This window comes from Eubalaena glacialis, chromosome 18 (assembly GCF_028564815.1).
Source record: "Eubalaena glacialis isolate mEubGla1 chromosome 18, mEubGla1.1.hap2.+ XY, whole genome shotgun sequence".
NCBI classification, from domain to species: Eukaryota; Metazoa; Chordata; class Mammalia; order Artiodactyla; family Balaenidae; genus Eubalaena; species Eubalaena glacialis.
This window is the reverse complement of record NC_083733.1, coordinates 63894858-63917421: the sequence shown is the minus strand read 5'-3', so window position 1 is coordinate 63917421 and position 22564 is coordinate 63894858. Positions and strand designations below refer to the sequence as shown.

The window sequence follows — 22564 nt, the reverse complement described above, 5'->3', positions numbered from 1 at the left end:
GCCCCCATGGAACAGGCATCACCTTTGGTTCTACCGCAGTAAAGACTTCCACTAAATAGCTCCTCCCTTCCGCGCTTTGCCCAATGAGATTTCCCCTCTGGACGCTACCCCTTGTGGCCACGCCTCCTTCGTCATAGATCCAGCCTCGTGACGTCACGAGAGGGTAGCTTCCCCCACGTGAAACTCAGGCAGTGTGTCGGTCTCTGTCCCGCTCTGGCCCCGTTCTAGGCGTGTCCAGGGTTTGAATCCTGGCGGGGGCCCGACCGGGAGAAGTTGGGAGAGATTCTCTGTCCCCTCCGATCCTCCAAGGGATGATTTTACATTAAACGTGCGGAGCCGCGCCTTCCTACTGCCGGTTTTGTGAGCTAAAGGATGGGGAACGGGTGGGCGGTGGAGGGCAGAGAGGGAACCACCACCGAGTTGCAATTCCCCATAAGCCCCGAGCAGGTCCTGCCTAAGTCTGTCTCCATCAGCCCTATTGCAGCAAAGCTCCTGGGTTCTGCTTGGGCTGGTCCCATTGCCCCCAGGGGAAGGGGAAAACAGGTCACAGCGCCTCCCAAACCTGCCTTTCCGGAATCTGGACCTCTCAGGGGGCAGCCCGTGGGCCGGGCCGATCCGCCCTCAGAAGTCGGGACCGAGGAGACTGGTTTGTCTTCCATTCCAGGTTACTGGCAGCCCCCTCCTCCCACAAAAACCCAGGCTCCAAATTACTCCTTCCAAAAAGACTTAAGAATTCAGCTGCCAGCTCCTTCTCCCTCAGACCTCAAATCCGGGCCTCCATCCCCTTCCTATTTCTGACCCAGCAGTCCTGGGCCCCAGCCCCCTCTCCCCCTCTCAGAGCCAGGAGTCCAGGACCCCAGTCCCATCCTCCCTCAGCTCCAGGAGTCAGGGGCCCTCACCCCCTCTTCGCTCAGACCAGGATGTCTGGGCCCCCAGCCGTTTCTGCTTCAGACCCAGGAGTCACTAAGCTCCTTCACTCCCAGACCTCAAGAGTTAGAGATTCCACAGTGGCTGTATCAATTTACAAGCATGGACACCAAGGGGGGAAGAGGGGAGGGTGGTGGGATGAATTGGGAGATTGGGATTGACATATATATGCTAATATGTATAAAATAGATAACCAATGAGAACCTGCTGTATAGCACAGGGAACTCCACTTCGTTGTACAGTAGAAATTAACAAGACATTGTAAAACAACTCTACCCCAATTAAAAAAAAAAAAGAGATTCCAACCCCTCCTGCCTCCAGATTCTCCATTCAGCCCCTGAGCCTCTCCTCACTCATAACCAGGGGTCCAGTTCCCTGCTACTCCGCCGGCCCCCAAGTGGGAGGAGTTGGAGCAGGAGGCTGGTGGTCCCAGTTAAAAGGCTCCAGAATCTTGTACCAGGCAGGCAGAGCTGAAGTACGCGGGGTGTTCTTCCTCTGGATCCGAATCAGTAGGTGACCCCGCCCCCTGAATTCTGTAAGGTGAGATGCCAAAATTCTGACACAGGCATCAGGCCCCTCCCTGAGCCCCCTCCTCCAGGGCCCAGGACCTCAACCTCAGATCCCTTCCTCCTTTGAGACCCAGGAATCAGCACCCCAGCCCCTGCTCTCCAAGACTTAGGAGTCCCAGCTCCCAGTTCCCTTTTCCTTCAGACCCGGGAGTCTTTGGATCCTAACTCCCTCCTTCCTTGGAATGTAGGAATCCAGCCCCTGAGCTCCCAGCTCCTCGGATTCAGGAATCTGGGGCCCCATCCCGTTCTTCTTCAGACCCAAGAATCTGGGTCCCCAGCCCCTTCCTGCAGCGGGACCCAGAAGAACTGCTCCAGAAGCTCTGCTTCGTCCCCAACCCCAAGATCCCTAGGATTTTGGTCTCCTTCCTCCTCCACTCAGCCCTGTCCTCTCTGTCTCCCAGACCCCACCGTGGGACATCCCACACCTGCTGCAAGTCTGGATCTGGATGTTTCCGCTCTTGCTGTTGGAATCCCAGGCAGGTGGGGGGCTGGGGGGTGCCGGAAGTCATCGGTGGAGCACCTGAGCCTGTGGGGATACCATGGTGGTGGCTAAGAGGGTGCATGTGGTGGCATGTGGGGAGATGGGAAGCACGCGATTACGTGCGGGAGCTTCCGTGGGGTGGCTGGAGGCACGGCGCACGTGGCGGCAGGTAGGAATGCGTTGAGTTCTGTTGGTATTGCAGGAGTGCACTAAGCCAGCACGGCTGCCTGCAGAGGGGGCACAGATACACACGGGGGTGCACGGGGCACGTGGGCACACGCTCAGGTGTGTGACGAGTCATGGGCTTCCATGAGTGTACATGTGTATCTGTGTAGCAGCATGTGCAAGCTGGGAGGCAAACACCGGAGGGTGTGTGTGTGTGTGTGTGTGTATCTGTTTGAAACCACAGTGGTTTTCCTGGTCCCTGCACTGACCCAGAGGATGGTGATCTAACCCTCTCCCTCCTGCTGCAGGACACTTGAGAGCACAGGAGACCAAGGTGCTGGAGGGCCAGGAGTGCAGGCCCCATTAGCAGCCTTGGCAGACGGCCTTGTTCCGGGGTGTCCGGCTAATACGTGGGGATGTTCTCATAGATGACAACTGCGTCCTCACAGCAGCCCACTGTAAAAAACTGTGAGTGGATTCCGGGGGCAGAAGTGGGCTGGAGCCTGGGGAAAGAGGGGGCTGGGGCTTTGCCTCAGGAGGCGAGAGCTGGGCACTGGGTCCCTGAGAATGGAGGTCTGAGAGAAGAGGGGACCTGGACTCCTGGGTCTTAGAGAGGAGGGGCTGGGAGCCCTTATCCCTGCCTGGGTCCCAAACTACCCCCATCATTACAGGAAGTACACAGTCTGCCTGGGAGATCACAGTCTGCAGAATAAGGGTGGGTCAGAACAAGAAACGGCTGTGGCTCAGTCCATCCCACACCCCTGCTACAACAGCATCAACGAGGACCACAACCGTGATCTGATGCTCATTCGACTATGTGGTCGGGCATCCCTGGGGCCCAAAGTGAAGCCCATCAACCTGGCAGATCACTGCCCTCAAGTTGGCCAGAAGTGCACCATCTCAGGCTGGAGCTCGGTCACCAGCCCCCAAGGTAGTGGGAGGGAGAGGAGGAGCTGGTTGTCCCAGTGGGCCCCAAGCCATTGGCAAAGCTTTGCCTGTAGAGTAGATAAAGAAGGGGAGGTGATTGTGATGTTCAAGTTCACAAGGGGTCCATGTTAGAAACCTTAAAGACCGGAATATTAACAGGAGTGGTGGGAGAAAGGAAACAAATTAACAGATTGTTAACAGGGCTCAAAAAAGTGGATGGATGAGTGAATGAGTGGATGAATGAATGCACCCCTCCTTTAAGGTGGAGAGTTATGAGACCTTTTATGGGTACAGGATTCTACATAGTCTTCACGACAGACTTGGGATACATGGGCTCCTCAGTGGCCCAGGAAAACAGGCTCCCTCCTCTCCCTCTTGAACCCAAGATTCCTCGCCCCAGATCCCCTCACACCCAGGAGTCCAGGCCTTTCCTCCTCCAGGACTCACAGTCTAGGTCCCCAGCTCCCTCCTCACTCTGGACCCAAAAGTCTGGACCTCCATGGAGGTCCTCCCTCTGGGGCTTCAGAGTTCAGGTAGCCCCTTGCCCTGCTTCACAATGAAAACATTGGGGCTCAGCTCAAAGAGGTGATGTGGTTCGCCAGGAAAGCAAAGTCAGGATTCAGGTCCCTGCCTGTCTGACTCCTAAGAAGACAATGGGATGCTGTGGAAACCTAGCTGCTCATGAATCAGGCAGGTCATTTCAAACCATGGCTCTGCCCCTTTTCTCTGGGCAAGTCCCTTCCCACCTCTTGGCCTCACTTTCCTCATCTACAAAACTGAGATAATTATCCAATAGATTTCTAAGCTCCATGAGGGCTCAGGTTATATCTATTTTCTTCACTGTGTGTTCCTAATGCTCAGAGTGGTGACTGGTATACAGTATGTGTTCAATAAACATTTGTTGAAAGAATGCATGGATGAAGGAATGAAAGCATCCCTCCTTCAAAGAGCTGTTGTGAGGGTCAAATGAGATTGTGGGCCTATAGCTTCTGGCACATAGAGGTACCAGGTAGAATTTTTTCCCTCTCAAGTCTATTCTTCAAAGGTTAATAAGAAAGATTAATTCCACTGTCAATCACCAATTCAACACTTATTTTGTGAGCATCTGATATGCCCCAGGTACTGTAGTGTACAAAGCCTTATGGAGTTGCATGCTAGGTGGGGAAATAGACAATAAACAAATACATATAAAATGAAATATTAGGTAGAGTCAAGTGCTATAATGGAATATCGTAGAGGGGAAGAGAATAGGGAGTGATGGAGAGGTGGTGTTTTGGGATTTTTTTAAGATTTTTTTTTTTGATATGGACTATTTTTTTAAAAGTCTTTATTGAATTTGTTACAATATTGCTTCTGTTTTATGTTTTGGTTTTTTTGGCCCTGAGGCATGTGGGATCTTAGCTCCCCGACCAAGGATCAAACCCACACCCTCTGCATTGGAAGAAGTCTTAACCACTGGACGGCCAGGGAAGTCCCGAGATGTGTTGTTTTAATTAGAATAGTCAGGGAAGGCTTCTAGGAAGAGGTGATATTTGGAAGAAGTAGGATTTAGCTGAGATTGAAGACCTGGTGGTCTGGGAATGGGAAGATTAGAAAGGGTCAGAGGTGTCCCAAGGGAGCACACCCATGTCCCCCAGTCACCTGATCCTTAATTTGAAAATAACTCAGGGCAAGAAACAAAAGGTAGGGTCCAAAGTTCCTTCTTTAGGTGGAGAAGAAGAAACAGCAGAGGCCATGGCTTTGTTGCATGTGGTGAGAAGTGATGTGCCCTGTGAAATGTGTCAGAAAACCCTGTGCAGCTGTGGATACACAGAAGGGAGGTTAGATACAGACAGGGATGGAGGGGGAAGTGTTGCTGTCTCTGGGAACTTGCAACCTCTGCCCCCTCAGAGAATTTTCCTGACACCCTCAACTGCGCAGAAGTAAAACTTATTCCTCAGAAGCAGTGTGAAGACGCCTACCCTGGGCAAGTCACAGATAGTATGGTCTGTGCAAATGAAAGCAGTGGGGCTGATACATGCCAGGTGAGTGACTTCTGAAACTCTCTTCTTCCCTCACTCGCCCTGTAGAGACTGGAGTCTTGTCAGTGGGGTTATCCCCGAGAGTCAGCACCCCTACCTCTACAGAGTGGGAAGCAGGTTCAGAGAAGGCACACTCTCCCTGCAGGTTACACAGCACAGGAATCAGAATAATTGAGTTGTCCTTGTTGCTTTCTTGGGAACGCTTGCCTGCAGGGTGGGGTGCAGGGTGGGGATTAAAGGGAGTGAGGGGATAAGTCCATGAAGGAGAGAGTCTGAGTCTAGAGGGTACGCAAGCTCCCTGCCCTCTTTCTCAGTGTTAGTGCCTGGAATTTGTGCTGACTTTACCGATGATCAGGTAGTCAGCTATTTTTCTTCGAGTCCTGACTGGGTTCCCTAGCATGATTGCTTTCTCCTATGATTGGTTCCTTGGGGAGCAATGCTGTCTTCCCAGCTGGCCAGGGAATGGCGCCATTGACTTCAATGCTCCCTCAGTGAGCTCCCCAACCCCAAGGTGACACATCTTGAGATTTGCCATAGGTATAACACTCTCTTTCCTATTGGCTGCAACTCAGTCCTCACGGCTCCCCTTGGATTTTTCCCCTTCATGGAAGCCCCACCCCCTTTGCTTATGATTGGTCCCTGAAGACAATGCTTCAATGCTTCCTTTCCTATTGGCCAGGAATAGAATCATTTCCATTAGTGATCCGGCCATGGAATCTAATCTTCCTGGAGGATTCCCTAGAGACAATGGTTTCTTCCCAAATACTCCCGCCACTGTCCCTTGGGTGTGTGTGTATCCAAAAGAACCCTGCTCCTTTCTCCTATGTTTTGTAACTGGATTCAATGATCTCTTCAAGATTGGCCAGGAATGGAGGAACTCAGTCCCCTCCATGTAATTCCTACTCCTTCTCTCTGGATTGTACCCTGCAGACAGCATTCTCTTCCCTCGTTGGTAAGGATTTCCTCCACTGCTCTTAGACATCCTGTCTGCATCCCCTGCACATGGAAGCCCCACTGCTCTCTCTCACCATTCGTCCCATACAATGCTCTTATCCCAAGGGACACAATCACGTTACAAAGCTGGTACTAAATACTGGTACAGCAGGGCATCTTAGGTGAAAGTCTTCTATTCTCGCCTTCTAGGGAGATTCCAGGGGCTCACTGGTATGTGATGGCGTTCTCCAGGGCATCACATCCTGGGGATCAGACCTCTATGGGTGGCCTGAGAGATCTGGTGTCTACACCAACATCTGCCACTATCTGGACTGGATTAAGACCATGGGCAGAAAGGGCCGATCCCAAGATGAGCTCTAGATCTCCCTCAATAAACTCACAACATCAGCCTGGCCCCTTGCCTGTGTGTGCTTTGGCCCTCTTGAGAGGGGTGGAGGGGCAGAGGGTCTGAACCCTGCTGGGAGGTGTGATGGGAGATCGAGAGAGATCAGGACCTGCATGGCCATTCGGGCCATCACCACTGGCCAAGGTGATCCCCTTTTTTTTCTGGAAGGGCTTGGAGGAATGGGAGGTTAATTTCAGGGGAGAGAAGACATAAGGATTTCCAAATATCCAATGGGCTGGCCTGTGAAAGACATAGTTGAACAGGTTTTTGTTTAGTTTTTCTGAGCAGCTAAACTGTATCTAAGCTTTGGGGGGAGATTTCTCCTTAAAAACTGTGAGATATGGGGACTTCCCTGGTGGTCCAGTGGGTAAGACTCCACGCTCCCAATGCAGGGGGCCCGGGTTTGATCCCTGGCCAGGGAACTAGATACTGCATGAATGCCACAACTAAGAGTTCACATGCTGCAACTATGAAGTCCACATGCTGCAACTAAAGTCCACATGCCTCATCTAAGACCCAGTGCAGCCTAAATAAATAAATAAATATTTTTTTAAAAAGATACTTTAACAAAAAAAAATTTTTTTAATAAAAAAATAAAAATTGTGAGATATGCAGAGTAAGGTGCAGGAAATTTAGAAATAGCTTAAATATGTACCCATGAACATCCATGAAACTGAGGCAGGAGACAGAAGGGCCCCAGGCTGAGCCGCTGGAATTTGTCCCCTGTGCACAGATACTCCAAGATGAAGACAATAGCAGGAGAGAGGAGCTGAGCCCTGCCCAGATAAGAGATAAGGAGACCACATATTTCTCATTCTCGAGGTCAAGGAGACCTCCCAACTACACATGTACAGAAAGGCTCCTTGGAGGTCGAAAAGGGAGGGGGCGCCACCCCATAATAGGTGGTGTCGACCTTCCCACAGGTCTGTGTGCTGGAATCCATCTTGGCTAAGAGATGCACACACACAGGGGAGGACCCTGAATTAAACCAAATATGGACTCAGAGCCAGACAAAGCAAGATGATTGGCCAGAGGAAACTCAGAAGAACTGCCCCATATAAGTGATTTAAACTACCACGAAGGCGTGACTCTTTCTCTGAGCCTGCCTGTGTGCGTCTATTCACGTGTACTTTTTTCCTCCTAAAAAACACTTTACTTAACATCCCAATACCCAACTGATATTTAAATATCCCCAATGGAATGTGAACCCAGAAAGGATTTGAAGATTAATTTATGGCATGAAGGAGGAGGGCGGCTGAGGTCAAGGAGGGGAAAGGACTTGTCCAAGGTCAACCAGAAATTCAGGAATAGAATCATGGATTGTGGAGTCTGGCAGGAGATCACACCACCAGTCATTCACAAAAGCTGGAAGGACCCACCTATATCAGGGAGCTTTTGTATACAAGTGGCAGAGCCCCAGTTCAAACTGGCTTATGCGTAAAAGGGGATTCGTTGGTGCAGGTGCCTAGGAAGGCCTTGGAGATGATTCATAATGTTAGAAGAAGTGACATGGGTATGAGTCTCAAGTACCTGTATTGGTGACTTAAGCCAATCATCTCTGTCTCTCTGTGACAAGTTCTCTCTCTGTCACTCTGCCTGCTTCTCTCTGTCTCTGTTTCTCTCTCTCATATGTGTGAACTCTTTCTCATCTCTGCTTGCCTCTTTCCTTCTCCTGTGGATCTCATTCTAGCCTCTGTAGACAAACTTCGTCACATGGAGGGAACATAGCAGCCCAGTTAAGCAAACCCAGCAGAAACAAAGATCTCTTTTCTCCCAACATCTTGATATTAATCCCAGGGAAGAATTCTGATTGGTCCAGCTTGAAATGAGCCCACCCACTGGATTAATCATTATTTCTAGGGAGGAAACAATGATCTTGTTGGCTTGACTGGGTCATGCGTCCATCCCAGTGGGTGGGAGGGTTTGGAAAACTATGATTGACAGTTTCACCAGAACTATATGAAATGAGGGGGCAGATTCCCAAAAGAAGTGGAAGCTGTTCTTGAAAAAAGCGGGGAATGGAATCCTGGAAGTCAGAAACAATGGGCCTTCAGAACCCAAGGAGCTGAATCAGGAGGTTCCAGAATCGCAATGTCCAGGATCCCTCAGGGTAAGGCACAGCTGCAGGACAGCAAGATACCAGTTCTCAGGTGTGATCATGAGCTGGAAGATGAGTCATCAGGCAAAGGATGAGGACATAAGTCTGTGTGCAAAGGAAGTATGAAGCTGGGTGTCTGGGTGGGACTTAGGAACAGGACTAAACCCAAAGGGCACGAGAGGGCTGGGGATTTGGGGCTCTCGTCAACGTGGGGTCATGCCTCATTAATAATAAGCCGATGGGGTTCCGAGTTCATTTTTAGCCAAAAGAGATTCTGAGCATATGTGACAGTGTCCCAGGGAAACTTCCTTCTCAGATTGTGGGTTTGTACAATGGTTAGACTATGGGCAATCCTCAGCATTCGAATTCTGACCCTTCTGCTTCCTTAGCTGTTGATTTTGCACAAGGGTTCTAGCTTCTTTTAAACTTCCCTTTTTTCATCTATAAAATGGGGAAGACAGTCCTCGCTTGATCCCATGAGACGAATAGAGATGTGGTTTGCAGAGCATCCGACACATCACATAGTAGATGCATAAGAAATGGAAGCTGCCTCATTCCTGGTAGGATGAGATAAGGCAGCCAATATTACTTAATTCTTTCACTTGCCTTGAGATCACTGACGAGGGCAACTAGGGTTGGTCTGACTTGTGAGGTCAAGTTCTTCCTATCACGCCCTGTGGCTGAATGGCTCAGGGAACAAGGAAGGACTGGGTTGTTGACTGCTCTGTGGATGACAGTGGTTTGCAAACTAGTATTTATTTAAGTACCTCCTATGCTCCCTGGTTTGGGCTGGGTGCTTATAAAAACACCTTTGAACACCAGACACATTTCCTCTGCTTGTGAAGACCAGTGTTTAGCAATAAAGTCTGATTAAATAGTTAAGAACACAGAAAGACAGGGACTTCCCTGGTGGTGCAATGGTTAAGACTCCACACTCCCAATGCAGGGGGCCCAGGTTTGGTCCCTGGCCTGGGAACTAGATCTCACATGCATACCACAACTAAGGAGCCTGCCTGCCGCAACTAAGACCCAACACAACCAAAAAGAAAACACAACAACAGAAAGACAGATATGCTGGACTTCCCTGGTGGCACAGTGGATAAGAATCCGCCTGCCAACGCAGGGGACATGGGTTCTATCCCTGGTCCGGGAAGATCTCACATGCTGCGGAGTAACTAAGCCCGTACGCCACAACTACTGAGCCCACATGCCACAACTACTGAAGCCCATGCTCCTAGAGTCCGTGCTCCACAACAACGAGAAGTCACCTCAATGGGACGCCTGAGCACCGCAACAAAGAGTAGCTCCTTCTCGCCACAACTAGAGAAAGTCTGCGCGCAGCAACAAAAACCCAACGCAGCCAAAATAAATAAAAAATTAAATCTTAAAAAAAAAAAAAAAAGAAAGACATATATGCCAAGCACAGCAGAAGAGACATTCTGGTGATTTAGGAGCCGATGGCAGGGCTCCAGAGTAGCGTAGCTGCTTTCCTCTTTTTAACAGTATGCTGAGAAGGCAGGGGGCTGAAGAGAGAATCCAGGGGTGAAGATTTGGACAACAGATAACAGATTGGAAGTCTTGCCAAAATTCCTCTCTTTGGGAAACCAGGAGCGAAAGATACAGATTGCTGGCTCACGGTGCTGTGAGGTCGAGTGGCCTAGCATCTGCCCCTACTTGATTTGGGAGCCCAAGTCAAGAGGGTTGACACCGCTTACGGCCAGGGTCCCGGTGTGGAATTAGTGGGGTCGGGGGTCTGAATTCTGGGGTCTGATTTGGGATTTGCTGAGAGTAAGTGTCTCAGAAGTTTTGGGGACTTCACTTGAATTTAGTCAGTGTGGGATCAACTGTATGATGTTAAGTGGTGAACTTTATTTTAGAGTGTGTGTGAAAGGAAGTATGGAGTCAGGTGGGGTATGGAGTTGGAAAAATGAAGATGGGGTGAGGGAAAGAGTTTGACATGGAAGTGGGATGGGATTTCGTGTAGAAATTGGGTTGTAGATGAGAGTAGGGCCGGGACTGGAGTCAGAGTGTTGGTGTGAGCTGGGGATGGGTTCATGGGATGGATGTCAATGTGGTCTTCCCGGAATAAGACAGGGATGAAGACTATAGTCTGAGTTGTGCATGTGGTCAGGTTTGGGACAGAGGCTATGGTGACATTCAGTGTTTGGGTCAAGGTTGAGTTTGGGTTATGGTTAGGGATCCAGGGTTTGAGTCAAGAGTCAGGGTTAAGGTTGATTGAGGGGTGAAATCTAGCCTGAGTTGATATTTGGAGGCAGGAACTTGGTCAGGAACTAGATTCCAAGTTGAGGTAAAAGTTTAGAATTGGTCAAGGATATAGCAGAATTGAGGGTTAGGGTTGGGTACGAGTTGAGGTTTCGGGTTAAGACTCAGGCTTGCATCAATATTGGTGTTGAACCTTTAGTATATGTGTCTTCTACCATCGGATACCAAGCTTGGTCAGAATTCAAAGTGAAACCTATGTGTTACCTTTTAAAATTTCTATAATTTGACTGTATCCTTTATCAACATTAGGGGTGGATGAGAAGATAGACTACCATCTTTCAATATGCTTATTTATTCTGTTTCCCAAGCAACAGTGTTTAGTTTTGGAATATGTGTCAGGTGATATTCAGGCTTATAATAAAATAATTGAATTATTAAAAAAAAATGATTGGTGTTGAGAATTGTGTCAAAGTAAGGATTGGAGTTAGAATTATGCATGAAGTCCCTGGATTCTCTCTTCAGCCCCCTGCCTCCTCAGCATTCTCTTAAAAAAGAGTGAGGTCTTTTTCGCTCTCTCATAGGCACTTGATCATATCCAGCCGTGTCTTCTCAATGAATGGTACCACCATCCATCAAGCAAGAGACCTTGAAGCCTTAACATCTGTCTCCCTCACCACAACTTCCATTCAATCCATCACCAAGCCCTGTTGATTCTTCTAAATGCATCTTGAATCCATCCACTTATTACCATCTCCACCTCCCCGATGGCTTTATCCAAGTCATCATCTCTCATCTGAACAATAACAATAGTTTCCTCATGTCTCCACATCCCCTTCATATAGCAGCCAGAAAACACAAATCTTGTTATGTCACTCCATCTCTCTGCTTGACCATCTGTGGTGTTTTGGCTTGGTCCACCAGCCACTTCTCTCCCCAGTCCCAGGAAGGCTTCCACCGTTCCAGATTTTACATCCAGAAGGGGCACCATCTTGAAGAAGAAAAGAGAATTCTTCCGGTGTCTCTTTTTGGAAATAAGAAAGCCTTTCCGAGAAGTGCCCCAGTGGTCTTCCCCTCATTCCTCATTGGACAGAACTGCATCACATGTTCATTTCTAAACCAATCCCTGGCAGGCAGAAATGGCTTTTCTGCTTGGTGCAGTAAAGTTTACAATCATGATGAGGATAAAAGATTATCCAAACAAAATTGGGGTTCTGATCGAAAGACAGAAGGAATGAATGTTTGAGTAGGCAACAATAATGTCTATTATGGGCCAAATTATGGGACAAAAATAGAGTTGGGGTAGGGGTCAGGATTGAGGTAAGATTTGGGCTCAGGGCTGAGGAACAAATCATATTTTTGGGGTCTGATTTAGAAGTTGGGGTCAATTCCGCTTTTAGGAACTTGCCTTCAAGTATAATGGTTCCCATCTCACTCAAGGTAAACACCAAAGTCCTACACTGATCTTTAAGGTCCTATGTCATCCTAGTCCTATTATCTCTCTGACCTCATTACCTACCCTTGTGCCCCTGCTCATTCAGCTCCAGTCAAAAGGGCTCCCCTGCTAGAACATTCTAAGCATGCCCCTTGCCTAACTTACCTGCCCATTTGCTCTGCCTAGGACTCACTTCCTCCAAGTAGCTACATGGATCAATCCACCATCTCCTTTAAGATTTTGTTCAAATGTCATCTTCATGTGGAATCTTCCTAATATTATAACCCCAGGGGTCCCTGAGAGTGGAGGAAACCAATAACTCCCTATCCCTCTTCCCTGCTCGTTTTTTAAATTTTATTTATAGAATACAGTAAATTATCCTTAGTTTAGAACAGTGCCCAGATAATTAAGAAGCCAGGAGCAACTCTAAACCTATCACTCAGCTTTCGAAGGTACACCATGACTCAGACAATCCCCATGATATTCTTTCTTGTTCCCAGGTTCTCCACATGACATTTCTGCTTTTTTCCTTTTCAATGCACATTTCTCTCAGTCTTGTATTTTTAATGCAGAGCTTTTGCTTTGAAAAAGCACAAACTGCAACAAAGCAAGTCGATACTGCCTAAAAGATTAGATGTGAAAAATAATCATGGGTGACTGCTTGGTTTACCTTGAAAATATACTGAGAATAGAGTTCTACTTTCTTTCTGTTCATTATTAGTTGCAAGGTGACTCGGAAATAAATACAGGTCTGTTACTTTCTCATACAGTCTGGTGGTGTAGCAAAGATGTTTTTTGACCTTCTAATGCCTAATATCAAGTTGCAGGCACATAGGAATTATAAAATATATTTATTAAATGATTGTTAAATGGCTGAATGGTGGCATTGATTTAAATACCCTCTTCCCTGCTTTTATTTTTCTCTGTAGTACTTACCAACATCTAACAAACTACATATTTTATATATTTATTTTTGTATTCACAGTCTCCACCCACTAGAACAAGAGCCTGTATGAAGAAATTTTTGTTTGCTTTGTTGACCACAGTGTCCCCAGGAACCAGAATAATTGCTGGCACAGAATAGATGCTCAGTAAATATTTCTTGAATGAACACAATTAGCGAAGATGAATGCACAAGGAAGTTCAACCCGGCATTATTATAATTAAAACTATCCAAAAATACTCCAATTCGAAACCGATTACATAAATCAGGGTACAACTATAGTATGGAATGTTATGCAACCATTAAGAAGGAAGGAGAACCCATTTAAACACACTAAGAGGAGGGACTTCCCTGGTGGCTACTCTGAGCTTCCAATGTAGGGGGCCCGGGTTCGATCCCTGGTCAGGGAACTAGATCCCACACGCATGCCGCAACTAAAAGTTCACATGCCACAACTAAGGAGCCTGCCTGCCGCAACTAAGACCCAGCACAACCAAATAAATAAATATTTCCAAAAATTTTTTAAATAGATAAATATACTAGGAGGAAAAACTGTTCAAGGTCATTTATAAAGAAAAAGGTTCTATTAGATAATGTTTAGTACAGACGTTTTTGTTATAAATACATAATATGTATAGAAATCTCTGTATAACACGAGAACACAGACTATATCGATAACGGTAAGCATTTATCAGGGTGGAGTTAGGGAAAGCGTTTTCTTTTTCATTCATAGCCTATATTAGGTTCAAAAGACGTGACTGGGTTCCAGCCTGAACAGATTATCACAAGCTGGTCAGAATTACGTTATGGGCTCTAGGTCATCCCTGAGAAGGGACTGGGGCAGGGAAATGGCCCCAAAGGAGGACCCAAGTCAAAGCGCATTTCCTTAGCTCAGCCGCTCCCTGAACCCTGCTCCGGCCCCTCGAGCCAGAGCGCCGGGCTCCCGCCTCCGCCTCCGTAGCAGCCACCGGGGATGCTGGGCCCAGACTGCGCAGGGGCGGGAGGGTGGAAAAGGTAGAGTGCTGCCAAGTGATTTAGCTGCCTCGGGGGTTCGCGAGAACCACAAACGCAGGAAGAGGGTGCCTCAGAGCCTTTTCCACCTGCACCCCAGGGCGCTGAGGGCGGGGGCGGGGGCTGGACGTGGTATAAGACTGCCGCCCTGCGCAGGTCTGGAGACGCTTGACTCCCAACCGAGTCTGCGGCCCACGTCAGATCAGACCCTCCGGAGGTGAGAAGGGGCCTCATTTAGGGTGGGGGAATGAGGCTGGCTGGACAGCTGACTCCTGTTCCCGAGGGGAGGGGGCAGTGCGAAGCCTGGACGCCTGGCTCTGACAGATGAGGGGCTGGAGGTCTGGAATTTTTGGTCTCTTAGGGGAAAAGGAGCTAGGGATACAGACGTATGGATGGGGAGAGATGGGAGCCCAGATTCCTGGGTCCCAAGGGGAAGGACTCCTGGGTCTGAAGGAGGAGGGGGCTGGGGGCCAGGACTCCGGCTTCCTGAACTCTGTCCTTCTCAGTCCCAGCAGAAGAGACCCTCCCTCTGCCTGGCAGCCCCTGAGAGACTCAGAGAAGCCACCATGGCAGGATTCTTTCTTCCACTACTGCTGTCCTTAGCCCTGGGATCTGCTACACAGCAAGGTGAGGGCCAGTCTGGGAGGGCTGCCCTAACCCTTGGACCGCCCATCATCCCCAGTGACCTTCTTCAAGGGCCCCTCTCTCCAAGGGGTCCCTGAGTCAGGACCTCCCCCTGCTGCAGCAGCTTCCTCCCTCAGAAGACAAGACTCTTCTGCCTCCTGCCTCCTTTCTTCCTGCTTCCTTCTGACTCCTGGGGTCTCTGTGCCCCCCCCCCCCAGGCCCTGTCTTCTGCACTCAGGGTCTCTCCTATCAGCTTCTGTCGTCACCCCCAGACAGACAAGATGCTCCTCTGGGTTTCTGAGCGGGCTGCCTCTGTCTGTCTCCATCTCCATCTCCTGCTTTCTCTGCACTGTTCTCCATTTCTGCCTCTGCATTTCTCCCTGTCTCTGTCTGTCTCCATCTCTGTCTCCAAATCCCTCCGCTGCTGACTCAGCCTTCCTCTGAGGCTTACTACCCATGTTTTTCTCCATGTCTCTATCCAGCCCGGGGTAACAGCAGCGAGAGGATTATTGATGGAGTCCCGTGTCTAAGAGGCTCCCAGCCCTGGCAGGTGGCCCTGCTCAACAGCAACCAGCTCCACTGTGGCGGCGTGCTGGTCAACGAGTGGTGGGTACTCACTGCTGCCCACTGCATGATGAGGTATGTGGGCAGGGGTGCTCTGAGCACTTCCAGCTCTCCCTCTGGGTCCCTGCCCCCTCCCCCAGTCTCTGTTCCCCACCCCGGGTCTCTGCCCTTCTCTGTGGGGCTCTGTTCCACCGCCTGCCATCTCTGCCCTCCCCACTCTCTGGGTCTCTGTCATTCCCCCCACCCCCACCCCGCCCAGGATCTCTGTTTTTCTCTCTCTAGGTCCCTGTCCCACTCTCTCACTCACAGTGACTCTATGAATGTTGTTCCCTTCTCCCAGTTCGTACAACGTGCATATGGGCAGTGAATACCTGGGAAGAGGCCAGAAGATCGGGGCCACGATGTCATTCCGCCACCCTGACTACTCCACACAGAGCCAGGTTAATGACCTCATGCTGGTGAAGCTAAAGAGGCGGGCCAGGCTGTGAAGAAAGTCAACCTGCCTTCCCGCTGTGAACCCCCTGGGAGCACATGGACCGTTTCAGGCTGGGGCACCACCACCAGCCCTGTTGGTGAGGCTCCCTCAGTGACCCAGGAGCCCCAGACCCTGAACCCCTCCTCTCTCAGACCCCGGAGACCAGGACTCAGGTCCTTTTTCAGGATCCTAATGTGGAGCACCCCAGCCCCCTCCTCCTTCAGGATCTAGGATCCTGGACCCCCATCCTCTCCCCATCAGGACCCACGGGTCCACAGGCCTCTGACTGACAAGCCCCCCCCCCCACCCTCATCTTGCAGCGACCTTTCCAGAGAAACTCATGTGCACAAATGTCGACATCATCTCCTCTGGAGACTGCAGGAAGGTTTACAAGGACTTGCTGGGAAATTCCATGCTGTGTGCTGGCATCCCCAACTCCAGCACCAATGCCTGCAACGTGACACCTCCTTCCTCCCCTGCCCTGGGTCCCTGGCTGCTTCATCTCAGCACAGAGCCCCATCTTCCCCCTCTATCCAGAATCTTTGCACCTGACCTTGGCGCTGAGCATTCCCTCATCACCCCCCGCCCCACCCTAGGCCGAGCTTTCCTAGCTTTCTCTACCCCATTCTCCGCTCAGGTCAGTAGTGGCAGCCCGGTGGGGGCTGGTATGGCCCTGAGGATGAGGCAGAAAGATGAATGGGAGGGGCTGGGGATGGGCAACATGCGGCCAGGATTAGGGGAAGGCGAGTGAAGCCTTGGCTTCAAACCCAAACTTTAAAGGGGAGGGGGTGCCCAGAAAACTCAGTAATGAAGATAAATCACATTCTAATGCAATATTTTTTTAAAAATCTATGCAAAAGTCCACGATGAGCAAAATGTCAGAATTTTCAATAAAGAGCCATCAGTCTTACTGAATTTCCCACTTACCTCAGGCTTCAATAAGTCTCAGCACAGCCCTGTACTGACCCTTTATCTAAAATTGGGATACTGTGTTCATCATGGACTTTTTCTTATTAAATTCAATTTTAAGGTATTGCAATAAAATACTATTTATTGCAATTACTGAGACTGTGTGCCCAAAGTTAATGTCTCACTCACCTCACTTGGGTCCTGGTCCTGTTCCGGGGCAAAGAACTGTCTCTCCCCTCCTCTTTGTAACCCCCTCCCTGTCTCTGAACATTATCTTCCCACATCTCCCTTTACACCTAATTTCATTTCATTCTTTCCATCAGTGTTGCCACCCACCCCCGCCCCCATTGGCTGTCTGCTTCTGTCACTCTTTTTATTTGCCTACCTCTCTGCCCCTTTCTCCAGCCCCTACACTACTGTTTCCCTGTCCTCCTTCTCCTCTTCCACCTTTCTTTTCTCCATCCTTTGCTTTACCTCTCTTCCTCTTCTCTGTGACTCTCTCCCTCTCCTTGTCTCTCTCCCCGTACCCCCACTTCTTTTGCTCTCACCTGCACCCTGAGCTGTCAGGGGTGGTGGGAGGGTAAGTGTTAGGGATGGGGTGATGGGACAGGAATGGGTGTCCTAGAGAATGGTGCATCCTTCTCTTCCCCTAGTGAGGGCCGGCTTCATGAATGTGCAAGTTGTACAGTGACACAGGTCCCACACTCAGGAGGGTCCCACCCTTGGTTTAAAGCACTCCTGTGGCTCTCTTGAAATTCTTAATACTTTCTGAGCGAGGGAGCCCACACTTTCATTTTGCACTGGGCCTTATGAATTGTGTCATCAGTTGGGCCCCTGATTTCCAAGACCACTCTATCCCTCTTTCACGCCCATGTATCCATTCCCCTGGAGACAGTGGTCCTTCTCCCATGGGCTTGGCGCTGAGTCCTCAAAGATGGGGAAGAAATGGGGCTCTGACCCCTCCCCCGGAAGCCCTGCCCCTTCCCTGTGATTGGTCCCATTGGCCGGGGCTCAAGCCAATGTCTTCAGAGAACGTGGTTTGTCTTCTCCATGACGGCCCTAATTCCTGCTCTACTATTGGTCCCCAGAGACAATGAGTCTCTCCCCATTGGCCGGGGTGGAAGTCCAGGGTCTGGCAAGACAAAGACTGACAACCGTGGGGGTGTATGAGACAGAAGTGGGGGCGGGACTTCACTCTGAAGCTGAAGCTAATTTGCTTTGTCCCCTCCAGGGTGACTCCGGGGGACCACTGATGTGCAAAGGTACTTTGCAAAGCCTGGTGTCCTGGGGAGTTTTCCCTTGCGGCCAACCCAGCAACCCAGCTGTCTATACCCAAGTCTGCAAGTACGTCGATTGGATAAATGACACCATGAGAAAGTATTGCTAATCTCTCCATACTCCCATCTCTCCATCCTTACACCCTGAACAGGAAATTCACAGAAATAAGGACATCGATGATCTACAGTCACACTTGACTTTACTTTTCCTCAAAGACATATCAAAACCTCAACAATACGCCATGTGTGTAAGTCAATCAAATCAGCAGGGACTTAAAACCAAAACAAGAAACACAAAAACCTCAGTGCTGGTAAAGAGGTAGTGAGACCAACACTCTCGGCCACTGAAACTGTAAATTCATACGATTTTTATGGAAGTTGATTTGGCAATGTGAATCAGGACCCTTGTTCTCCACCTTTGACCCAGTAATTCTAGTTCTAGGAAGATACTACTAAAAATAAAAATCCAAAATGTGGAGCAAGGTTTGAATTTATCACAACAATATTTATCATAGCAAAACAGTGGAAACACTGAATATGTCCAGAATCAGTGGAGTGTTTAAGTAAACAATAGGCTAGCTTGAGACAAGGATATTATGAAGCTGTTAAGGATAATAATTATGCAGAATTGTTAGTGTTATGCAAGGATGTTTATGCTATGTGATGTTCAATGAAAAAAGGAAGATACAGAAATATATGTGTTTGTGATCCTTGCTATGTAAAATGAAAATATTCACAAAATAAAACCTGAAATCATGTGTACCAAACTGCATACGGTGGTAGTCATGGGAAGGTAGCCTGCTTCCTTCCATTTACTTTTCTGTGGGTATGCACTTTTATAACCTGAAAAAACACAGTGGAAAAGCTCTGGAGATCTAAGGTGGAGGAGAGGAGACCCTTAGAGAGGAAGACAGGAAAGAAAAATGTATCTGATTTTTGGTACCTTGCCTTGCCTCCCTGCCCAGTGGCATATTTCTCTCCATTTTCTGGGTCTCAGTCTTCCTCATCGGTAAAATGGAGAAGAGAAAGAGGGAAAGGGAAGGTAAAGAGAGTAAAAGGGAGGGAGGAGAGAATATGTCTACTTCTTCAGGGTGGAAAGGGGTGTGAAAGTGTTTCTGGGCATTTCACAGGTGACAAACTAGGAGAAGGTTTGGGGGAAGCATAGGGCTGGCAGGAAGACAGGACACCTGGGTCCCACAGGGGCCCGCCAAAAGTGAGCCCCCAGCCTCCTGGATGCCAGGGGAGGCCCAGGGGAGGCTGGGGGCTGGGAACCCAGGTAGGTGGTCTCCTGTCCTCAAGAAGGCAGGGAAGGGGCCTCAGAAAGGGTGGAGGTAGGTGTCCCAGTGACTCAGCCTGGCCACGGCCCTGCTCCTGCCATCCAAGTCTCCTGGGCAGTCATACCTCAGAACGTGTTGACAGAGGGAGCCTCTCCGACGCCCAGGACTCACCTCTCCTACCTGTCTTTCCAGTTTCTCCCCTAGAATTCTCGACTGGTCAACATTCTCCTCTCGTTGAAGCTCCACCATCTTCCCCTCTCTCCTAGCCTCCTATTCTCCCACCCTTCTTCATATTGCAGGAATTCTGTAGCCACCGTGGAATCTCTTAACTTCCTCTGGTGTTCCTGTGCACAGGAAGCTAAGCCCCCTCCCCCCTCAGACCCAGAGTCCAGGTCCCCAGCCCCTCCCCCCTCAGACCCAGGAGTCCCCGCCCCCAGCTCCTCCCCCCTCAGACCCAGAGTCCAGACCCCCAGCCCCTCCCCCTTCAGACCCAGGATCCTGGCCCCCGGCCCCTCCCCCCTCAGACCCAGGAGTCCCGGCCCCCAGCCCCTCCCGCCTCTGGATCTGTGTCAAGTTTAAGGAATGTCAAGAGTATTTGGCCACCACCCTCATGAAGCTCCACCAACTCCCCTCTCTCCAGCAAGCCACCCCAAATCCATATTCAACCTAAAAATTTAAAAAATAACAAAACATCACAGATGCACTAGGTCAGCCTATAGACAGTTGGCTCTGCCTCTTGGCAGCTCTTGTATACACGTCTGGAGGTGGATTGGTTTACAATGACTTGAGAGCATACTCTTGTTGAATTTTTAAAAAACAACTTCCTTTTTCTTTGGGTAGCTGATAAAGTCTAGTAGTTAAAGACACTGACTCTAGAAACTGCGCTTTTCGGGTGCCAGTCCCAGTTCTGGCAGCTGCAAGCTCTTCACCTTTGAGCACATCACTTCCCCGCCCTTGTTCCTTCATCCTTGAAATGAGAGAAATAGCACCTATTTCCCAGGGCTGTTATGAAGATTGTATAAGTTTAATATTCAGAAAGTGCTAGAACATTGTCTGACACAGAATAAGCTTGCAATGAGTGTTGGGCTTTTTTTGTTTGTTTGTTTGTTTTTGGCTGTACCGCATGGCATGTGGGATCTTAGTTGCCCAACCAGGGATCGAACCCGCGTCCCCTGCATTGGAAGCGTGGAGTCAACCACTGGACCGCCAGGGAAGTCCCTGAGTGTTGGTTTTTATTGTTTGTGACTTCTGGCTCTTTTCCCTGCTTACACTTTCGTAAAGTTTTCTTGTAAAACATTTTCTTTATTGAAGACTTTTGCAGAGCGTGTCACTTTGGAGAAAAACATCCCATAAATAAGCATGCATGGCATGTGGGGATGGCAAAACCATGAAGGCCACTGGCAAATGCCTAGAGCTGGAGACTTCATTCTCTCTCTTAGAGGTTCTTCCACTCCCCACTGCCTACCACCTCCCTCCTTTCCCACAGGGCTCTCAATAACTCCTCCCAAATCCACCCATCCCATATTATAGTAGGGTCGAACCTGAGGGGGCCCCAAGAGATGGGCCATGTCCACTGCCATGTTGGAAGTTGAGTTCCAGTTCCGGCTCCACCGTTTCCTGGGTGTTTGAGTTGAGCAATTAAATTCCTTTCTCTGAGCCTCAGTTTACTTTTCTGTAAAACGGGAGTGGGAGTAATGAAGTCATTTAGTCATTTGGTCAACATTTCCTAAGGCTTCCTCTGGGCCGAGTCCTGTGCTGGTGCTTGGGACCTAGAGGTGAGTCAGAACCAGTGCCTGCCCTCAAGGAGCTCGTGGTCCAGTGGGGGAGATGGATGTGGACCCAGATGGTCACCATCCAGGGTGACATGAAGGAGGCACCTGCTGTGGAATCTTAGATGAGGGTGACTAACCCACCTGCAGGGGGTTGGAAGTTGGGTGGTGTTCAGGGAAGTTTTCCTGAAGGAGGTAATGTTTAAGCAAAGATTTGAAGGACAGGTTGCTAGCAGGAGAAGGTGGGAAGAGCATTCTGGGAGGCGGGAATAGCATAGGTGAAGGCCTAGAGGTTAGAAGACATGGAATGGTTCAGGAAAGCTTCCAGTAATCTCCATGCCTGGAGCACAAGACGACAAGTGGGCAGAGCTGCACAGACAATATGGCAGCCACTCGCCTTGGTGGCTCCTGACTCGTGAACTGTGGCAGCTCCAACCGAGTTATGCTGTAAGTGTAAAAGACACATCAGATTCCAAACACTTATCATGCAAAAAATAAGAAAGCAAACCACCTCTTTAAAACTGTATTTTGGGGACTTCCTTGGTGGTCCAGTGACAAAGAGTCCGCCTTGCAATGCAGGGAATGTGGGTTCGATCTCTGGTCAGGGAGCTAGGATCCCACATGCCTCGGGGCAACTGAGCCCGTGCGCCACAACTACTGAGCCTGCGCTCTAGAGCCCGCGAGCCACAACTACTGAGCCCGTGTGCCACAACTACTGAAGCCCACGAGCCTAGAGCCCGTGCTCCACAAGAGAAGCCACCGCAATGAGAAGCCTGTGCACCGCAGCGAAGAGTAGCTCCCGCTCCCCGCAGTTAAAGAAAGCCCGTGGGCAGCAATGAAGACCCAATGCAGCCAAAAATAAATAAATTTATTAAAAAAAAAAAGTGCATGTGTACCTGGCATTATATTTCTTTTGGCCAGTGCTCCTCTGGATGCTGAAGGGCTGGGACTTTGTCCTGGAGATGCTGGGGGACCCAGGCCAGGGCTGTGAGCCAGACAGAGGCAATGTCAGCTCTGACACAGGAAGATGCCTCTGAGGTCAAGTGAAGGATACAGAGAAGGGGAAGAGTTTGGGGTAATGGTTCAGGTGGGAGAGAAGCAGGTCTGAGCTGGGACCAGGGACATAGGGATGGAGAGAAGGGACCACACGGAGAGAGGAGGCAGTGGGATAGGACTTGTGGATCAATGGGCCATGAGCGGTCCAACCTGGTACCTGGGAGGATGGTGGGTCCTGAGAAGAAGATGCTGAGTTCAGTGGGGAGATGAGTGAGAAGGGCCTGGGGGAAACTGGGGGGCAAGGGGAGCAGCCCCAGAGAATATATCTAATGCCAAACTGGTTTTCATCCCAGGAGTGACAGGGGACAAGCAAAGGTGGTAACAATTAGATTTAATGCAAGAATTAAATGCTACCCATAGCGCCAGGCCCAAGCTGGTGCTGAGGTGGACATTATTCATATCAGTTGTACTTACTACCCAATGACTTTCCCAAAAGCTTCCATTTTCCATCTTGCCCGTCCCTGTGATCATCACACC

At 49.6% G+C, this 22564-nt stretch overlaps 2 protein-coding genes across 2 annotated transcripts; both read left to right on the top strand.

Moving 5' to 3' along the window:
- Nucleotides 1-372: 372 nt before the first annotated feature.
- KLK8 (kallikrein related peptidase 8) lies at nt 373-6404 on the top strand. The gene is given in 8 exon segments (XM_061172499.1): nt 373-383; nt 591-646; nt 1898-1929; nt 1931-1976; nt 2451-2610; nt 2814-3073; nt 4960-5093; nt 6234-6404. Coding segments are annotated over 8 exon segments (870 nt in total).
- An 8298-nt stretch (nt 6405-14702) lies between these two features.
- Nucleotides 14703-18095, top strand: KLK7 (kallikrein related peptidase 7). Its single transcript, XM_061173928.1, is given in 6 exon segments — nt 14703-14763; nt 15243-15399; nt 15665-15804; nt 15807-15896; nt 16120-16256; nt 17940-18095. Coding segments are annotated over 6 exon segments (741 nt in total).
- The last annotated feature ends 4469 nt before the right edge of the window (nt 18096-22564 follow it).